Genomic DNA, 19,643 nt, shown 5'->3' on the forward strand with positions numbered 1-19,643 from the left:
GTTGTCATGAAACAGCTTCACAGAAGGTCTTTTCAACCTCATAATAGAATCATTATTTCTGTGATAGAATAGTTCATATTATCATAGAAGTACTGGGATAAAAGTTTAAAGTTCAAATATAAATGTCTACGGAAGCGATCAAAATAGAGTAAATCAGCTTTTGATAGAAACTTAAAATAACGCATTTATCGATTACATTGTTTCGCCAATAGATGGCGACAAGTGACTGTTAAAACATTTATTTGTTATTGAATTATTTATTCAAGAGAATGTAGTACTGTATGATGCTTCTGAAATAAAATTCAGAAAGATGTGATGAATTGTTTTTGTAAATATGACTCATCCTATACATCATGTACAGTCTGTATAAGTGTATGATTTAACTTTTCCCCATGGTCTAGGTCAGTGTTACTCATTACGCGGCTCTTTAATTTGTGGCTTGCATGGCGGTAAATAATACGGTGATATGATCATGCAGTCAATACAGATATTTCATAAAAACATTAAAAACAAGTAGGGCTATAACATAACCCATTAAAAACTCAAAGTGTCAGCTCTATTACAAATAATTTCGATCGGATTGAAAGGGGGGGGTTTATTCCTCTTCTAATCCGATCGAGAGAACATGACACATGATCAAACACATGTGACATGATTGGATTTAAAACTGAAACTGAAAGGATGACGTATGAAGCTGCTCTTCCTGTTGAATAAAGTGTTGTATAAATTAGTGTCCCGTCATTCTAAACTTCTCCTTTCACTGAGTGTGTGAAGTGGAGCAGGAACCTTCCCCACGGTGTCTGTCACATTATGAACTGCATTCCCCACAATCCTTGTCTGTACCAATCACTGTTCATTGCACTCAGCTGTTCCCCGTCATCATTGTTCCCAGCTGTTCCCTGTTTCATTGTTAGTTCTGTGTGTATATATACCCTGGTTGTTTCAGTGTTTGTCACGGAGTCCTTGTCTATTATCACACCACTTCCGAGTTCTGCTTTGTGCCTGTTTTGTATTGTTTTATGTTTTGGATTGCTTCTTGCGCCTGGACTGTTTGTGAGTACGGATTTTCCTATTAAACTGCTTTTGGATCTAACCCCTGTTTCCCATGTGGATCGTGACAATTAAGCGCAAACAGCGGGAAACTTTGTATATTTGTGCAGTGTGCGAATGACAAAAAAATGATTCCGATTTGAAGCTTGTGACATAAAAACACACATCAACCCGATCACTTGTTTAGTGTTAATGTAAACTAGCCTACAATACATTCAGATTCAGGAATGAATTCAGTCCAATTGAAACAAAAGTTGTGCATGTAAACAGCCAGTCTCTGCGGAGTTGCCAGTTATGGCGGTCTTTCCAGCTCTTAACGCCGAATGTGCTCTTGATGGTTACAAACATGATGGGCTAATGTAGAAAAACAATATCTCCAGGTCATTAAATATATTCTGGAAATCGTGAATTTTTGTCATTAAGGGAAATCATCTGGTCTCAGTTACAAATTTGTAAATCATAAAGAATGTTTTTTTCTGTCCTTTATCTGAATTTATTGCATTGCATATTGTATGTTCAGGGATGACAGATTGATTTGCAGACATGGTATTTATGACTGGATCTAACTTTTGATACTTTGCAGAAAAATTGGCTCCACTACTGACTTTGTCCTATCAGTGTGGCTCTCATGAAAAAAACTTTGAATACCGTGTGTGTGTGTGTGTGTGTGTGTGTGTGTGTGTGTGTGTGTGTGGCCCGTTTCACACATACTCCGTGTGCAGTGCATATGGGGTGCGTGTTGCGATGCGTATGCGGTACAGGAGCAGCACGCGCTATAGTGCTTCACATATGCTGCGTTTACAGTGCGCAACTGGTCCACGGCTGTACCACAAACACATTTACTCACTATTTGTATTTCAAATCCAGAAGTTATCAGCACTTTTATTTAAAAAAAGTTTTGTCACCAGTGCGATTCTCTTTGTAGGCTACACATATACACTCTTTAATAGACGCATTCACGTTTAAACACAATTTAAACGTAATATTCAATGCATTACTTCTATATAGATTATATATTAAGTTCAATATGGTAACATATTGAACCATGTACTTATATTAAAAATAGCAAACATTTTAAATTAAAACTTAAAATTGACAAAAACAGCAGACCCATACCTTTTCTTTTGCATAATTTAAATCTTTATACAATAAATCTTGCATCACAAAGAACTTGTTTTTCCACCTCGATGAATGAGACGAGTGTCGGTCATTATGTCGCCTTGTTGAAGTAAATTCTAGTTCTCTTACGAGAGGTCTCTCGTACTGCGTAAGATATCTTACGCTAGGGGAAAATCCTTTTTCCGCGAGATATTGAAGCCAAAAATTATCCTTAATTTTGTAATAATGCAAAACGCGTTGCGGCAGCATGCAGACATAGGCGAGACAGCTCGCGCGCCTATTGGCTGCTCTGCGGCAACTGCAGCAGCCTATCGAGCGAGGCCTGGCGTGACGCCAGACCCAATCAGGGCACTTCGCGCCCGCTGCGTCACGTCCCGCCGAAATGGGCGTGGTCTAGGCCTATAAATACCGCTCGCAGGCAGCTATTATCTGATATTTCATCCTTCAAGCGAAGCACACGCATCGCTGGAGCCGGAGAAGAAGCCGCGCCGTCTGAGAGAGAGCACCTTCAGCGGGACGAGTCACTGAAGTCGCTGGCCGCGCCGCCTTCCTGCCTTCCTGCTGCGCTTTCCGGCGCTTATATCCTTTCTATTACTCTGTACTTTTGTGCGTGCAGAGCCACACTCAGCGACGGGGACCGCCACGTGATTTGCGTTTCCTGCCTGGGTGAGGAACATGCAGCTCTCGCGCTCGCTGACGGCGGCTGCCCTCACTGCGAGCTGATGGCAATGGCGACTCTGAGGACTCGCCTAGCCTTCTTCACCGAGACTGCTCCCCCGCCCGCCGCGGCGTCGCGCCGTAAAAAGCGCCGTGCCCAGCGGGCCCCGGAACCCTCCCTCAGCCGCCAAAGCTCGCCGGTTCGCCCGCTTGCTTCCCCGGCTTCGTCACCCTCACTTCCTGACGGACAGTGGCCGCCGTCTGCCGCCGCTTCCGTTGACATCGTGGATGAGGAAGCCCTGCTGGGAGAGGATGATTCCTGCTCTATCCTGGCGTCAGGCAGTGAGGATTGGGCGGGCTCTGAGGACCCCGCGCCCCCTGCCCGCATGTCTTCAGGCAAGAGAGCGTCCATCGAGACGGAGCTCACGCGAGTACTCGCACAGGCCGCGGCGAGCCTCGGCCTCGAGTGGTCTTCGCCTGAGCAGCCCGCTCACAACCGGCTGGATGGATTTTTCCTGCCTGGGGAGCGCGCTTCGCCTGCGTCCAGACCGGCGCCTTTTCTTCCTGAGTTACACGAAGAAGTCGCCAAGTCCTGGAACGCCCCCTATTCGGCTAGAGTGCGTCCTGCTGTTTCTTTGGCATTCTCCGCTGTTGACGATGCCAAGAACAAAGGATACCTTTCGCTGCCGCCGGTCGAAGAGGCGATAGCGGCCCACTTATGCCCGCCCTCTGCTGGACGGCGTGCTAAGTCGGCCCTACCCTCTAAAGCTTGCCGCACGACGTCAAGCCTGCTCCGCCGCGCTTTCTCCGCCGCCGGGCAAGCTGCGTCAGCGCTGCACACCATGGCAACACTTCAGATCTTCCAGGCCGATCTCCTCCGTAAGCTGGATGAGGAAGGGCCTGACGCGATCTGCGTGCCGGACTTAAGGAGTGCCACGGACCTCGCTCTCCGTGCTACTAAGTCTGCAGCGCAAGCCATTGGACGGAATATGGCCTCTCTCACCGTGACTGAGAGACATCTTTGGCTGACGCTCTCGGAAATGGCCGAGTCTGAGCGCACCGCGTTCCTCGACGCCCCGCTTTCCGCCACAGGCCTCTTTGGATCCTCCGTCAAGGATTTCGCGGAGAGATTCGCAGAGGTACAGAAAGCGTCACAGGTTATGAAGCACTTCCTCCCGAAGCGCTCCAGCTCTGCAGCAGGCCGTGCGAAACCGTCTGCTCAGAGCTCACAGCCACAGCCACCGTCCACTGCCTCCACTTCACAGCGCCGCCAGGCCCGAAGCGCGAGACCACGCTCCCGCTCATCCGGTCGCCGCCCCGCTGTACGTGGCCCGCGACCTAGGATTACGGTGAAGCCCGAGGCCCCGAAGTCGTCCTAGCACAGCTAGGAAAACGACGGTGTTTAAGTCCCGCTGCGGCCAGACTCACACCAAAGCTATTCGCTCGTCCAGTTCCAGCAAATGTGACTGTTCCAGTGTTTTCTGCAGCCAACAAGTCGGTTCTGTCACCCGCTTGCCTGCACACAAATGCCGTTTTCACGGCTACCCAGATAAATCCCCAAAAGAGTGTATTTTCTGGTGTCCCGGCCACGGCCGATGGTGTTTCATGTGTAGTAAGAATGCCCACTGCCCAGTGCCCATCCCTACACACAAGCACAGCCTGTCACACAGGGCTCGCGCACATAAAACCGACTCAGATCGGTTGCGCTTCAAACATGGTGAAAGTGCCCACTACCCAGTGCCCACTAACACCGCATTGTGCATGTCTCATGGTTTCTGTAAAAACGAAACCAACGTGCACTCGCTTCACGCAAGCGAACGATGTTTTCGGTGTGATAGATGTGCCCGCTGTCCCGCGCCCACATCCACACATAGACATGACAGTTCCCACGGGAACCGCCCAGCCCTCCCCCTCGCGGCTGACCACCGCAGAGGAGTCGAGCGCGGGCAATCTGCCCGCTGTTATCAGCGCGCCCCATGCCTCAAATGTCACGAGCGCGATGCTTGTGTTGCAGCATGCCGAAGCCTCTCCATCGCTGAGCGAGCGGAGCGCGCTTCGTATTCAACCCCTAGCTATCCATGCAGACGCATGGGCAAAGCTGCCCGGGGTTTCGAAGTGGGTGCTGAACATTATAAAAAGAGGCTATTCGCTGCAGTTTCGCCGACGCCCTCGCCGCTATGTGGCGCGCGTCGAGACCACGGTAAAAACAGAAGTAGCACATTTACTTCGAGCCGAAGTCACGAAACAACTGAGCAAAGGGGCCATAGAGCCTCTCTCTCAAGTTCAGAGCGAAGGAGGGCTATACAGCAGATACTTCCTGGTACCGAAAAAAGACGGGGGTCTCAGACCCATACTAGATCTAAGGCAACTGAACAAAGTGCTTGTGAAGCGACAGTTCAGGATGCTCACGACCAGACAAATCCTTGTGCAGATTCGCCAAGGAGATTGGTTTGTGTCAATAGATCTGAAAGACGCGTATTTTCAAATACAGATAGCGTCACGTCACAGGCGATATTTGAGATTCGCCTTCGAGGGCCAGGCATATCAGTACACAGTCCTGCCATTCGGTTTGTCCCTGGCACCCCGTACATTTACGAAGTGCATGGACGCGGCGCTCGCACCCCTCAGAATGAGAGGCATACGAGTGCTGAACTATTTGGACGATTGGCTGATTCTAGCGCAATCTCGCGCAGTGCTCATAGAACACACGACCATTTTACTCGATCACCTCGAGGATTTGGGTCTCAGTGTCAATTGGGCGAAGAGCTCTCTGTTACCCAGTCAGAAGATATCTTTCCTGGGCACAGAATTGGACTCGCTGTCCATGATAGCGCGACTATCACCACAGCGCGCGGTAGACATTCAGCGCACAGCGAACGCGTTTCGCTGCGGCGCGTCTGTCCCGCTCAAGAAATTTCAGAGGATGCTAGGTCTCATGGCCTCAGCATCGTCAGTGCTCCAGCTGGGCCTGCTCCGCATGCGCCCGCTGCAGTTTTGGCTGAAAGCGCGAGTCCCACGCAGAGCGTGGGCATCCGGTTCGCTTCGCCTCAGGGTCAATCAGAAGTGCGTCACAGCTCTGAAACCTTGGAGAGCGAACGACTGGTACCAATTAGGTGTAAGCCTCGAGGGTGAAAGTGGTGTCCACGGACGCGTCCACCTCGGGATGGGGAGCGCTGCTCGAGGGCAGACCGTTCTTCGGCCAGTGGTCGGAACGGGAGAAGCTCCTGCACATAAACTGCCTCGAAATGCTGGCAGTAGACAACGCGCTGACGCGTTTTTGTCCCCAGATAAAAGGACACCACGTCTTGGTCCGTTCGGACAACATGTCTGTGGTGTCCTACATAAATCGCCAGGGCGGCCTCAGGTCCAAGAACCTGTACAGGCTGGCAGAACGCCTCCTGGTATGGGCTCAGTGCAACCTGCGCTCGCTCAGAGCAGCGCACGTGCCAGGGCTCCTGAACATAGGACCGGACAGGCTGTCCAGGAACAATGTTCCGGCAGGCGAGTGGTCTCTACACCCACAGACAGTCCAACTGCTGTGGAAGAAATTCGGCAGAGCGGAAGTAGACTTGTTTGCGTCTCAAGAAAACGCTCACTGTCAGGAATTTTTCTCAAAGAGCAGGAGCGCGCTGGCCCATGTGTGGCCCCGCCGCCCGCTCTATGCTTTTCCCCCCGTCTCTCTCCTGCCTCAGGTGATAGAACGGATCAGGGAAGAAGGATGCTCAGTACTGCTGGTGGCACCGTTCTGGAAAAACCAACCTTGGTTCCCAGTCGTGATGCAGTTAGCAAATACTGCCCCGTGGCCAGTACCAGTGAGGAGAGACCTCCTCTCACAGGCCCACGGTTCGATCTGGCATCCTCACCCGGAACTGTGGTCCCTTCATGTCTGGGCCATCAACGGGTACATGTTGGACTCCCTGAAGGAGTATTAAACACGATCACGCAGGCTAGAGCTCCGTCTACGAGACGACTCTATTCCTCGAAATGGTCAGTGTTTTCGGGCTGGTGCACAGCCCGTGGTGTGTCACCCACAGACTGTGGTGTGGCGGAGGTGCTTTCCTTCCTACAAGAGCTGTTGGATGGGGGCAGGGCCCCCTCCACGCTCAAAGTTTATGTGGCGGCTATAGCAGCGTTCTCAGAAACAACGCTTGGTCAGTCAATAGGAAGGAACGATTTAGTCATCCGCTTCCTTAGAGGGGCTAAGAGACTGAATCCTCCCAGACCTCCCTCAGTCCCCGTATGGGACCTTTCTACGGTTCTGGAAGCCATGAAAGGTGCGCCATTTGAGCCTTTACAGTCAATCGATTTGAAACACCTGTCTTTCAAGACGGTGTTTTTGCTGGCTCTCGCTTCGGTGAAGCGCATAGGGGATCTGCACGCGCTCTCTGTGAGCGTGGCGTGCATGGAGTTTGGGCCTAATGACTCAAAAGTTATACTCAAACCTAAGCACGGTTATGTTCCGAAATCCCTCAACACACCGTTTAGGGCGCAGGTTATTTCCCTGTCAGCCCTACCGGTCCCTGATGAGGAAAGAGACGCGAGCCTCCTCTGCCCAGTCAGGGCATTACGAGCTTATGTGTCTCGCTCGTCTGGTTTCAGACAGACGGAGCAGCTCTTTGTTTCGTTTAGCGGACGTTCTAAGGGACTAGCCGCGTCGAAACAGAGCCTATCCAGATGGATAGTTGATGCTATAGCGCTGGCATACGCCTCCAAGGGCATGCAGTGCCCGTTGGGTGTCAGAGCGCACTCCACGAGAGGCATGGCCTCTTCGTGGGCCTGGTCAAGTGGGATTGCCTTGCAAGATATTTGTATGGCGGCAGGCTGGGCCTCCCCGTCTACATTTATAAGGTTTTATAACCTAGAGGTTCCCGCCCTGCAGGCCAGGCTGCTGTCGGTCTAAGTTTACCAGTATTATCTGACCTGATGCGTCAGCTCAGAATGCTGCGTCTACTGAGCACAGCTCAATGTTCGACAGTAAAAAAGTAGCAGCACGAGATGTGCCTGGGCAAACTGTGTAAGACCCACATTCCCCCATCAGTTCAGGCCGTACCCCGCCCTGTCTGTATGATGAAATTCGCGTCTCAGCGACGCTACCATATGTGGAAGAGTGCGGCTTCGCCCCTCCCTCTTCCTGGACTCCCTGTGAGTTCCCTGAGTGATTGTGCACTATATGTACCCCGGGCTTTCGCCCTTGGGTCTTTGGTGTCAGATCTCAGCATGCACGGCGTTTTGCATTGGGTCCCCTAGCGTAAGATATCTTACGCAGTACGAGAGACCTCTCGTAAGAGAACGTACTCGGTTACTAACGTAACCTCGGTTCTCTCTAGAAGAGGGAACGAGTACTGCGTATCTTGCCGTGCATGCACACGCTCTGGTTGCTTCGATGATGAAAAACCAGATAATAGCTGCCTGCGAGCGGTATTTATAGGCCTAGACCACGCCCATTTCGGCGGGACGTGACGCAGCGGGCGCGAAGTGCCCTGATTGGGTCTGGCGTCACGCCAGGCCTCGCTCGATAGGCTGCTGCAGTTGCCGCAGAGCAGCCAATAGGCGCGCGAGCTGTCTCGCCTATGTCTGCATGCTGCCGCAACGCGTTTTGCATTATTACAAAATTAAGGATAATTTTTGGCTTCAATATCTCGCGGAAAAAGGATTTTCCCCTAGCGTAAGATATCTTACGCAGCACTCGTTCCCTCTTCTAGAGAGAACCAAGGTTACGTTAGTAACCGAGTACATTTTCCTTGCTTTACCTCTGTCTTAAAGTAAAAAGATGACTGTGAAAAATAGTAGTATAAAATTAAATGCATTTATGGTGAGATTACTACATTTTTAATGTCAATTTGTGTTCATTTTGACCACGAACTATGCGCTGTCACTTTAATTCAGCGCGTGCAGCACAGCAGAAATAGACTCGGTGCGGAAACGATCTCTGCACTGCTGTATACGCACCGCAACTGGATCGCATCGCCGGACCGCATCCGCGTGCAGTGTGAAAGCTCTAACCTGTTAACATGGGTACCGGAAAAAAATACACACCGCAAACGGAATATGTGTGAAACGGGCGTTAGTCTCTGTGTATGTGTTTCTGTGAGTGTGTGTGAACGTGTGTGTTGTGTGAGTGTGTGTGTGTGTGCGTGCGTGCGTGAGTCTGTTTTTGTGTGTGTGTGCGTGTGCGTGTGCGTGTGTGAGTCTCTGTGTTTGTGTGAGTGTGTGTGTGTCTCTGTGTGTGTTTGTGTGAGTGTGTGTTCTTGATGTATTGGTAAACATTTTAAGGAACTCTTAATACTAATGTAATTAATGTCCAATAAAAAAGACCTAATCTAAAGTGAGAACTATTTATGGTTAATACGTTGATAACAAAGCATTATCTAACTCTTTACATAAGAGCTAATTAAACAATACTTGTATATAGTCTCTTAATATATTAACTACAGCTTATATACTATTATATTCTATACATTAAGTATAAACTAATAGTTTGCAAATGATTTATAAGTGCTGTGTTACTGTATACTTGTGATAAAGTGTCACCATTATTTCAAACTGGTCGCATTAAGTGTAATTGTTCCTTTTGTATGTGATGGTGTGATTCTTCTTTTTCAAAAATAACACAAAATAAACAAAGTAAAGATGAATTTGACTGATAGCATTATTATTATTATTTTTAAAGATTTCTATAGATATGGTGATATATTGTTATCGTGTGTTATTTTGGCCATGATAATCATGTAGTGATAAATCTGATATGGTGTCAGTCCTGGTTCAGGTGAAACACACACCACTTCCCTCTTTTCAGCTGCACACACACATTTTGAGTAAATGCTCACGCTTTTACAAGGGTCTGTTTGCACAAGCATTACAAGGCAAGTTGATTTACACCAAACATTTGTGCTTTAAAAACCCTCTTCACTGTAACCTGCATCTGTTTGTCTGGTTTATAGTGCGTCCGGTTTATTTAACTGTTAGTTTTACTTTCTTTTGGGGGATAATAATATAGTAAGATGTAAATGTTAATGTCAAGCAGGAATCTGTCGCTGAACCACCGGATCGGGCTTACGCCAAAGATATATTGTATACACTATCTACATATGTAAGGGATAATCCACGGCTAGCCATGCATTAAAGGATTTTAATGCACGACGTAGAGGCGAAGAACCACCCGACGCGAAGCGGAGGGTGGTTGCCTCTACGAAGTGCATTAAAATTCTTTAATGCATGGCTAGCCGTGGATTATCCCGCTTATACCTTGGTTATTTGCCAAGTTAAAAATAAGTTAAAGCTGTAACTGATGTTTACAGTGTAATTTTTTAACAGACGTGTAAAAATGACGGTTATTTCTTAAGTTAAAGGTCCCATGACATGCTACTTTTTGTAGGCTTTAATATAGGCATTAGTGGTCCCTAGTACTGTATCTGAAATCTTTTTCCAAAAATTCAGCCTTGGTGCAGAATTATAGCCACTACAAGCCAGTCCCAGAATGAGCTTCCTTCAGACGAACCGTTTCGGTGTCTGTAGCTTTAAATGTTAATGAGGAGTAGAAAGGCGGCGCAAGGTGGAGGCTGGGTGTGGCCTTGACCATCTTGCAGGAGCAACGGTACCATGCATGTTTACGTTGGATGTATTGCAATGGCACGAAGACACGCAGTCGTTCAAGCATTTCAGTTCGACCCAGAATCGGATCCAGATGGAGAAGCAACGGATGAAGAAGTTGCAACTCAGCGGCACCAGCAGGACGTTTCCGAATGGTTAGTTTAAAATATTATGTCTGTATACGGTACTTTAGTGAATAACAATAATACTTAAAATTAGATCTATGAAACGACAAAATGATATTACATAATTTATTTGTTTACATAATTTATATTTCATATATATTAAAAGTAATATATATAAAAGTATATATATATATATATATATATATATATATAGCATGGGGGGAAAACTGTTTATTGTGCCTAGATGTTCTAGTAGGCTACAGAGATCTGTAACGTCTGTAATTTATCTTATTACAATTACATCAAGCTCTGCGATCTTGAAATGCGGATATCGCGCGCACCATATAACCAACAGGAAAACGGTTATCCAAATAACAAAGAAGTGTACAACACTCGCTTTACAGTGTGTGTGTCCACATTCTACGTGTAACAAGCTAGGTAACCATAAACAGTAAACAATCAACACACTTATATATCATTAGTTGACTTGCTTGTCCGAGGTGTGTAGCTGAGCCAAAGAGAGTTGGTACTGATCCAGACTTCAGTTTCAGACGTTCAGCAAGCCCAGCTCTGTATTGACCCAAGTTGAGGGAACAGTCGTCGACTCGTCGGTGAAATGTTTGCCGCAGACATGCAAAACTTTGGGAAGTTGTGTCGGCGCATTTCCAGAGAAAATGAAATTAATCCACTGGTTCTTCTGGGGCTTGGATGAAGGCTTCGGTGTTCATTTGTACACCAGTTATTGAGCAATTATTCGCTCGCTCAAAAGCCATGATATCTCTCGTGGACAAACTAAAATCGCGCGCGCGCGCGTTCCTACTTCCTAGCTCATTTTCTCATGGTCGGGAAATATTCTCTGGGCGGGCAAAGCAGAGAAAGGGGAGGTAACATTTCTCCTTATGACGTCATAAGGAGGAGATTCAAGATCAGCCTCATTGAGCCTCCATTTTCTCAAAGGCAGAGAAAGATAGCAAAAGCTCGATTTACACTGATTCAAATTTCTAGAAACTTGGGGACCATATACAGGCTAGGGGAACTCATATTAATGTTAAAAAACCTCAGAAAGTGAAAATTTCATGTCATGGGACCTTTAAGGCTCGTCAGTTCTTGCACTCCGTCCGCTTTAAATAAAGTAGAGCCATCGGATTGCTTTTATTTGAATGAATTCACATTTATTTAAATTCATTATTAAAAGAGAGAGACAGAGAACTGAAGGAGAAGGAACACAGAGAGAGAGAGAGATGCGTGCGCGAGTTACCTGTGTGCGTCGATCTCTTCTTTAAAGTCTAGCAGCTACAGTCCCCTCATTGCTTAAGCATATAGCTAACTTAATGATTCTTTAATGGATTTATTACAATTATTTATGAATGACAGGCAACACTGATACAAATTAAACGATATTCAAAAATCATCCATTTAGCCTACCTAAACGTTTTCATATGCGTCTCTCACTCTGCTTGCAAGTGTAACTGTGTTACTATGGTTACCAATGTAGCGGATTAATTTCGAACTGTAATCAAACTGACTGGAACTACCTGTGCATTAAACGGTTTTACTGCACACCTTCCAGCCAATCAGAATCGAGTATTTAAACAGCCCATGGTATAATAATCCTTATTCACTCCGAGTCTTTATGGTAGAGATGATCTTACCACAGTATCTCCAGTTTACAGTGAGGATTCGCCAGTACAGCAGAAAACAGTTTCATTCCTGAGTCTCCTAGTTTATTATTAGACAGATCCATCTTTCTCAGGTGTTCAGGGTTTGATCTCAGAGCTGAAGCCAGAGCAGCACAACCTTCATCTGTGAGATCACAATCATACAACCTGTAGAGAACAATGAGACACATTAAGCCTATATCCAATGTTTTTCTTAATTGTGTTTATAATTTGTGCAATATCTCTTTTTTTAAACAAAGAATTCAATATATCAGTAAGTTTAACTGTTATTCTAGAGATTATGTCTCTATGTGAGGGAGAAAGATTATATAAAACTGATGAAATGGAATACATTGAATACATCTGTTTTTCGGTATCTGTTAACATTTAAGTTAAATTAAAATAAAAAAAAGTCTAAATATAAATGTTTATAAACATATATTATAAATGCATTTATTTGAAAATAAATTTCTCACACAAATATAAAAAAAACGGTTAAGTAGATCACAAATCAGGTCAGATAGTTGGAGGGTTTAAAAGCTGAAGTGTGACACTCATATTATTTGTTAAACGATTAATTTATAATGTTTAAGTAAGAACTGTTATAATGTTTTAACAGTGATGCTTGTTCTCAGTGTTACTTACACAGCGTATCTAGTTGCTTTAACCACAGGCATCAGCTTCTGAAGAACTTCATCTCCAGTGCTTTGTGTGAAACTAATTGAAAATAAAAAATTTAAAAGTTAATTATTAACGCTAACAATAATAATTAATAACATAAGTAAATAATACATTATATCTTCTTAAATACCCTCAAATATTTTAATTAAACACTGCTTTATAAAGGACGTGTGAAAAAGTTGTTTAAGTATCTATAACTGTAGAAGCCTCGTATTCAGCCAACACAGATTTGTTTTTTCTTTATCTTGTCAATGTTGCTTGTCAAGGTCTATTAGTCTACATTTACACTACAACACTATTTTGACATATCAGATTTTTTTTTGTCCTGTCAAATGCGTATATTTTCATTAATCAAGAAGCATTTTGTGTTAAAGGGGCTATATGTAGTTTTCAGCGGCCTCTAGCGGTGATGTTTCAGATTGCAACCAATACGCTTCAGCAGATTTCAGCAACTTTTTTTTTGTTTTTTATCATTATGTGGAGTTTGTGTTGGAGTCTGTGTTGTGCTGGGAGCAGGTCGTTTCTTAGTGTTAGTAGACTCCATGTCATAAGTTGCAGTGTCGTCGCTGTTGAGTGCAAAGTCAGTAGACGAGGCGAGAGGCTCGGGAGCGCGCATGCAGGTCTCAGTCACGTCACTGGATTTCACAGTAAATCCGACCCGGAGCCTTCACATAGAAATAGGAATACTTGCTTTCAGAGGTAATAGCAAAATCCGCCAAGTGGATAATTTTAATGTGAGATTACAACCCCTTCACAAAGGATTCATTTTAGTAGAAAAACTACATATACATATAGCCCCTTTAAACAAGTTGTTTTTGAAATTAGAAGTAAGCTAATTGACAAATTGATAAAGTCACATTACCTGGGGAAGCGGCACTGGAGTGCGCTCACACACACACTATGGCGTTCCGATCGGCTCTTTAATATGACTTTGCAACATGCACTCGTCTAATGAACGTGACGTCTGCGTCAGCAAAGTATTTTTTTTAAATTAGGGGTTCAAGCATGAAATGCTGAAACCCTATTGTAATTGTAAGGATTTGTAAAACTGATCGTGCAGGCCAAACCGTAAGGCCTAGAGACTTGAAACCTGGCCAGATGGTAGGCCTCAATTTGGGGACAACCTATCAAGAGTATGACCCCGATTGGCCCATAGGTGGCGCTACAGCAACCAAAAGTACAAAAGTGTCTCACACCACTGTGATCCCTGGCTCAGGGCGGACAAAATGGCTCTCTCCAATTTCGATTTAGGCAGGAAACATTTTCTGATGTCGCATTTTGTCCAAAACCTACTTTTGCGAACTAGTCCCTGGTTTTTGGCCGATCGGAACCAGACCAGTCTAGGACAATTCTCTGGACTCTCTAGATCAATAATTATCGAAAAAAAGTTGAACTTTTACATTTGGGTGGCTGTATCAGGGTCATTTAGAAAAGGGGCGTGGCAAAATACACTAAACAGCCTATAAATCCCAAATGAAAACTCAGAACTTCACCAAAATTGATGAGCATATGTGTCATAACATGGTGAAGAAGCATGCAAAATTTCATGGAGATCAGTCCATAGGTGGCGCTATAACTGGCAAAAAGCTTCCATTCTTATTAGGGGTTCAAGCTTGAAATGAAAATATCTGTTGAACATCTGGAATAAAAATATGCTGAAAACTGAAACAATAGCAGGTGACAAACGAAACGCAGCTCATTGGTTTATTATGCTGTTGTTACAACATTTGTTACAAAAATGTAACAAATAAATAAATAAATAAATAAATAGGACTAAATAAATAAACAAACAAACGACAAACTACAGTAAAGTAGACCTAGGACATAAGCCGTTTTGTGTTTATAGCCTAATAGTTATTGTGTTTGCAGATTGTAGTTGTATAATTTCAGTTATCAGACATAATGGGCTATTTTTTTATTTTCTGTTCTATCCTTCTATTTACTGGATCTACAGAAACAATCTCATATACAGTTGACGAGATCGAGTTGGCAACCACTGATAGTATACCAAAGTGCTGTAGCCTAGGCCTATTAAAATTATAAAAGATAAAAACATAAACCCAACAATAAGCTATAAAAATGCAATAGCCTATATCAAGTGTCTTTCATATTTGTATCTTTGTGGGGGCATTTGGCCTGGGTTAAACAAGAATGAGTGAAGGGAAGGGGTGGTGTGGCGCAATGGATAAGACACATGCCTTTGGTGTGAGAGACCCGGGTTCGAATCCACTGTGAGACACCAATGTGTCCCTGAGCAAGACACTTAACCCCTAGTTGCTAGTTGCAGAGGCGTGCGACCTCTGACATATATAGCAATTGTAAGTCGCTTTGGATAAAAGCGTCAGCTAAATGAATAAATATAAATATAAAAATATAAATATAAGGGAAAGTTAATTGTGCACACAGACACACTGCACTCAACTGTGTTGAGTAGCGGGTTGGAATACGTGTTCGAGAAAAAAATATTTAATAACTTCACTGCGGGGGTGCAAGAGAGCCCCACATGGAGTGGACGTAAATTTAGGGAGCTCCCTCAACAAGCCTCTATAAACTAGTACTATTTGACTATTTTCATCGCGAAAGTTTGCTCAACAATATCTAACAGTGAGATGAATAAGACAAGCCCAAGAAAGGTGATTCACCAACCAGCGCAGTTGAACAACTGGCCGAGAATCCGTCGTCTATTGAGCACGAGACTGACCGCGATCGCGGCACGGCCACGGACTCAACTGCTATCCTGTCAGCCATTCAAACCATGAATAACGGTATGATCGACAAATTTAATTAGCAAAATTACAGTTAATTTCAGTTGCAAACAGCGCTGTCTGAAATCACCTAACGTATCGCGGACCTTGAGAGCGCTAAAAGGATCTCCGGCTAGTTTGACAACTTAGCCTTATTGGGTTAGCGATACCATTTGCGCCACAAACGTGATATAATAACACACCCGATGTTTTCGTTGTAGCGAGATATTTTAAAATAAAGTTTTTACCTGTAAGTCGCCATTGTTGTTTTTACCCATTGCATTCTGGGCCGTGACGTAGACTGGTCCCAACGCCGCTACTAACACAACGCGCATAAACACTAACGTTATCAAGTTAAACTCAATTAGCGAACGAAATGTCTGCCGTTCACACTTTTCAGTTCGAGCCTGAACGTGTCGTAAATACGGAGGAAGGTTCACAGGATGCTAATCATCTCGTAGCCGTAGATGAGGAGGAGCAGGAGGAGAGAGTAGGGCACACGCATTGGTGTGGCTGTGGCAATTGTTTACCAATGCTTACTGAAAGGGAGAGTGTTTGCTGTAAGGAACTCCACTTCATATCAGCAGCAGTCCAGGGTAAGGTAGCTAGGGTAGCTATATTGATTAAGCATAACTATATTGGCCTGAAGAATTTTGAAATAATCTACTACAGTAAATGCATATTATAGCCTAAGAACAGGATACTTGTTTACAGATTTACCATGCATCATTGCCCATCCTAATTTTGAGACAGTTTGTCTCAATCCAGATGTACTGTGGGCTGCCCTCGTCAGCCTCCATGACAGATGGAGCGCTGGTTTACCCAGCCGCGATGCAGTTACTAACAGGCAGGTCTAACATGAACATATTTGTTTAGAATTATATAACATATTATATGGCTTGGCTGAATTCAAGTGTAGAATGCGGTGTGTTATTTCTTGATAACAGACCGCTGCGAAGTATAACAGACCGTTGCCATGAAAAACAGCGCGTTGCTATGGACGCAGAAGGATTCTAACCAGAGACGGAACGGACTATTTTCTTTAGCGGAAGCAATACAATCGTTTTTAAATCAATAAATTCCTTTTTAAATCAATATTTTGTTTCAAATTATTGATTTATTTGGTAGGTAGCCATGTAATAAGCGGGATAATGTATAGTGAGGCGGTGGTTATAGCGAATACAACCCCGACAGGCTGATGCGGGATTTTGAAATAATCATAAAAGGGTGAACGGCAGACATTTCGCTCGCTAATTGAGTTTAACTTGATAACGTTAGTGTTTATGCGCGTTGTGTTTGTAGCGGCGTTGGGACCAGTCTACGTCACGGCCCAGAATGCAATGGGTAAAAACAACAATGGCGAAATGTTACCATACGTTGGTCCTGTCCTGTGATTGTATTGTCTATTTGTCTGAAAATCTGAAAATGCTACAATATATATAATAAAAAAGATTATTAAAAAAAACTTCACTGCCACACGTGAATGATGCGTGACGTCTGCGTCACACATTGAATGGAATAAATAGCAGAAAAAATATATATAAGACGTTGAGAGAGACGTTCATTGAGACAAGTGCATGTTGCAAAGTTATATTAAAGAGCCAATTGGAATACCATAACACACACACACACACACACACCTCATTCATCCACGTCTCGTTCCTGCCATTGCCGCTATCATTGGAGCGCGTGCACACGAGATGCTGATAGCACATGGACAATCACCCATTTCTCCACTCTACCTTCCATATCCATTTCCCAGTCATTTCAAACACTTACACTGCACTGTCTCGTCGTTTCGTCCCTCTGTGTGTGCGTGTGTGTGTGGGCGGTTTGAGACACACCCGCAAATTATGTACAATATCCCAGAAATCAATCTGTGCCCCATGATTTAAACACCTCTGATCTCTGAGTTTCTCTTTGTTCATAATGTTTTAGACTGTAATGATTGCACTCAGTGTTACCTACCGATCATTTCTGTCTCCAATTAATCTCCTCAGGTGAAACTCCTGCAGTGTCTCCTCTGAGGACAACAACACAAACACTAAAGCTGACCACTGAGATGAGGAGAGTTTCACAGCACGTAATCCTCCATAGCCCATATGAGGTTTAGCTGCGTTCACTAGAGAAAGATCACCCAGTTCATTCAGACAGTGAAACAGATTGATGTATTTATCTGGAGAGGGATTCTCACTGATCTTTTCTTTAATATAGTCAACTGTGTTCTCATTGTTGTGAGAGCTGTTTGCTGTCTGTGTCTTTAGGTCTTGTAAGAGACTCTGATTAGACTTCACTGACAGACCCAGAAGGAAACGAAGGAAAAGGTCCAGATGCCCATTTTTACTGTCTAAAGCCTCATCCACAGCTCTCTGATGGAGATCAGATAGTGAAACTTTGTCTCCATTAGTTGGTTTGGTAATCTGGTCAAACACATTGATGTTATTGTTGATAAAGGAGAGATGCACATATAGAGCTGCTAGATGTTCCTGAACGCTCAGATGAACAAAGCAGAAGACTTTCCTCGTATAAAAGACCAAATCCTCTCTGAAGATTTGAGTGCACAATCCTGAGTAAACTGATGCTTCTGTCACATCAATGCCACACTCTCTCAGGTCTTCCTCATAGAAGATCAGGTTGCATTTTAAAAGCTGATGATAAGCCAATTTCCCCAGTTTGACAATCATGTCTTCATCTGTCACGTTCTTCTCATAGTCCTTCTCATGTTTGATGTTGGTCTGAATGAGCAGGAAGTGTGTGTACATCTGAGTGAGAGTCTTGGGAATCTCTCCAGTCTCTGCTTCGCTCAACATCTTCTCCAGAACAGTGGCTGAGATCCAGCAGAACACTGGGATGTGGCACATGATGTAGAGGCTCCTTGATGACTTCAGGTGTGAGATGATTGTATTGGCCAGACTCTGATCACTGATTCTCTTCCTGAAGTATTCCTCCTTCTGTGGATCATTGAAGCCTCGTACCTCTGTCACTCGATGGACACACTCAGAGGGGACGAGATCGGCTGCTGCTGGTCTGGAGGTGATCCAGATGAGAGCAGAGGGAAGCAGATTCCCCACAATGAGGTTCGTCAGCAGCACGTCCACTGAGGCTGATTCAGTCACATCACACAACCTCACATCGCTCTGAAAATCCAGAGACAGACGACACTCGTCCAGACCATCAAAGATGAACAACACTTTATATTTGTCACTGGATATTTCCATTTCTTTGGTTTCAGGGAAGAAGCGATGAAGAAGATCTGAAAGACTGAGTGTTTTGTCCTTCATCAGATTGATCTCTCTGAAAGGAAGTGGAAATATGAGCTGGACGTCCTGATTCTCTTTCTCTTCAGCCCAGTCCAGGATGAACTTCTGCACAGAGACGGTTTTTCCAATGCCAGCGACTCCCTTTGTCAGCACAGTTCTGATGGGTTTGTCTTGTCCAGGTAAAGGTCTAAAGATGCCACTACATTTGATCGGTGTGTCCTCTGTTACTGCTCTCCTGGATTGTGTCTCAATCTGTCTCACCTCATGTTCATTACTGATCTCTCCACTCTCACTCTCTGTGATGTAGAGCTCTGTGTAAATCTCATTCAGGAATGTTGGGTTTCCCTGCTTTGATATTCCCTCATACAAACACCCAAACTTCTGTCTCAGATTTGATCTCAATGTGTTGAGGACTTTAGCAGGTTTAGAGTCATGGCTGTAAGATTAAAATACAACATTATTACAGTTATTGAGTTAGAGAAGTAAAAAGCCATAAATTAAAACATTTTCTGTTTGCTGCATTATGGGACACAGAACATCATTAGGTTTCTGAAATGTTTAAATCATTAATCATGTGTTTGAGTGATGTGAATTGTAGCACCTAAAATTAAACAACAACAACAAAAGTCCTACATTTTACCTGAAACCAGGACACATGCTTTCATTAAAGTCTTGTGGTTGAATCACAGGCTTGTACACAGGTTTGTTTTTAACTGGTCTGGATTGAGGATTTGACCTTAAATCAGAATGAAGAGGGTA

At 44.6% G+C, this 19,643-nt stretch overlaps 1 protein-coding gene across 6 annotated transcripts in view; it reads right to left on the minus strand.

Moving 5' to 3' along the window:
- The window catches only part of LOC311297139 (NLR family CARD domain-containing protein 3-like), a 29,526-nt gene that overhangs the window by 2,117 nt on the left and 7,766 nt on the right, over window positions 1-19,643 (minus strand). For 4 of the 6 annotated variants that reach the window (XR_014628762.1, XR_014628763.1, XM_084419287.1 and 1 more), the window contains exons 5-8: window positions 19,525-19,620; window positions 17,593-19,320; window positions 12,845-12,916; window positions 12,194-12,367 (exon numbers count right to left, since the gene is read on the minus strand). Coding sequence is in view for 4 of the 6 variants with exons in the window: in XM_084419287.1 (XP_084275413.1) it covers window positions 12,194-12,367; window positions 12,845-12,916; window positions 17,593-19,320; window positions 19,525-19,620 (2,070 nt within the window). In the remaining 2 variants the exon portion in view is untranslated. The other 2 variants (XM_084419289.1, XM_084419288.1) reach the window with 1 other exon arrangement.

This window comes from Rutilus rutilus (genome assembly GCF_951802725.1).
Source record: "Rutilus rutilus genome assembly, chromosome: 9".
NCBI lineage: Eukaryota > Metazoa > Chordata > Actinopteri > Cypriniformes > Leuciscidae > Rutilus > Rutilus rutilus.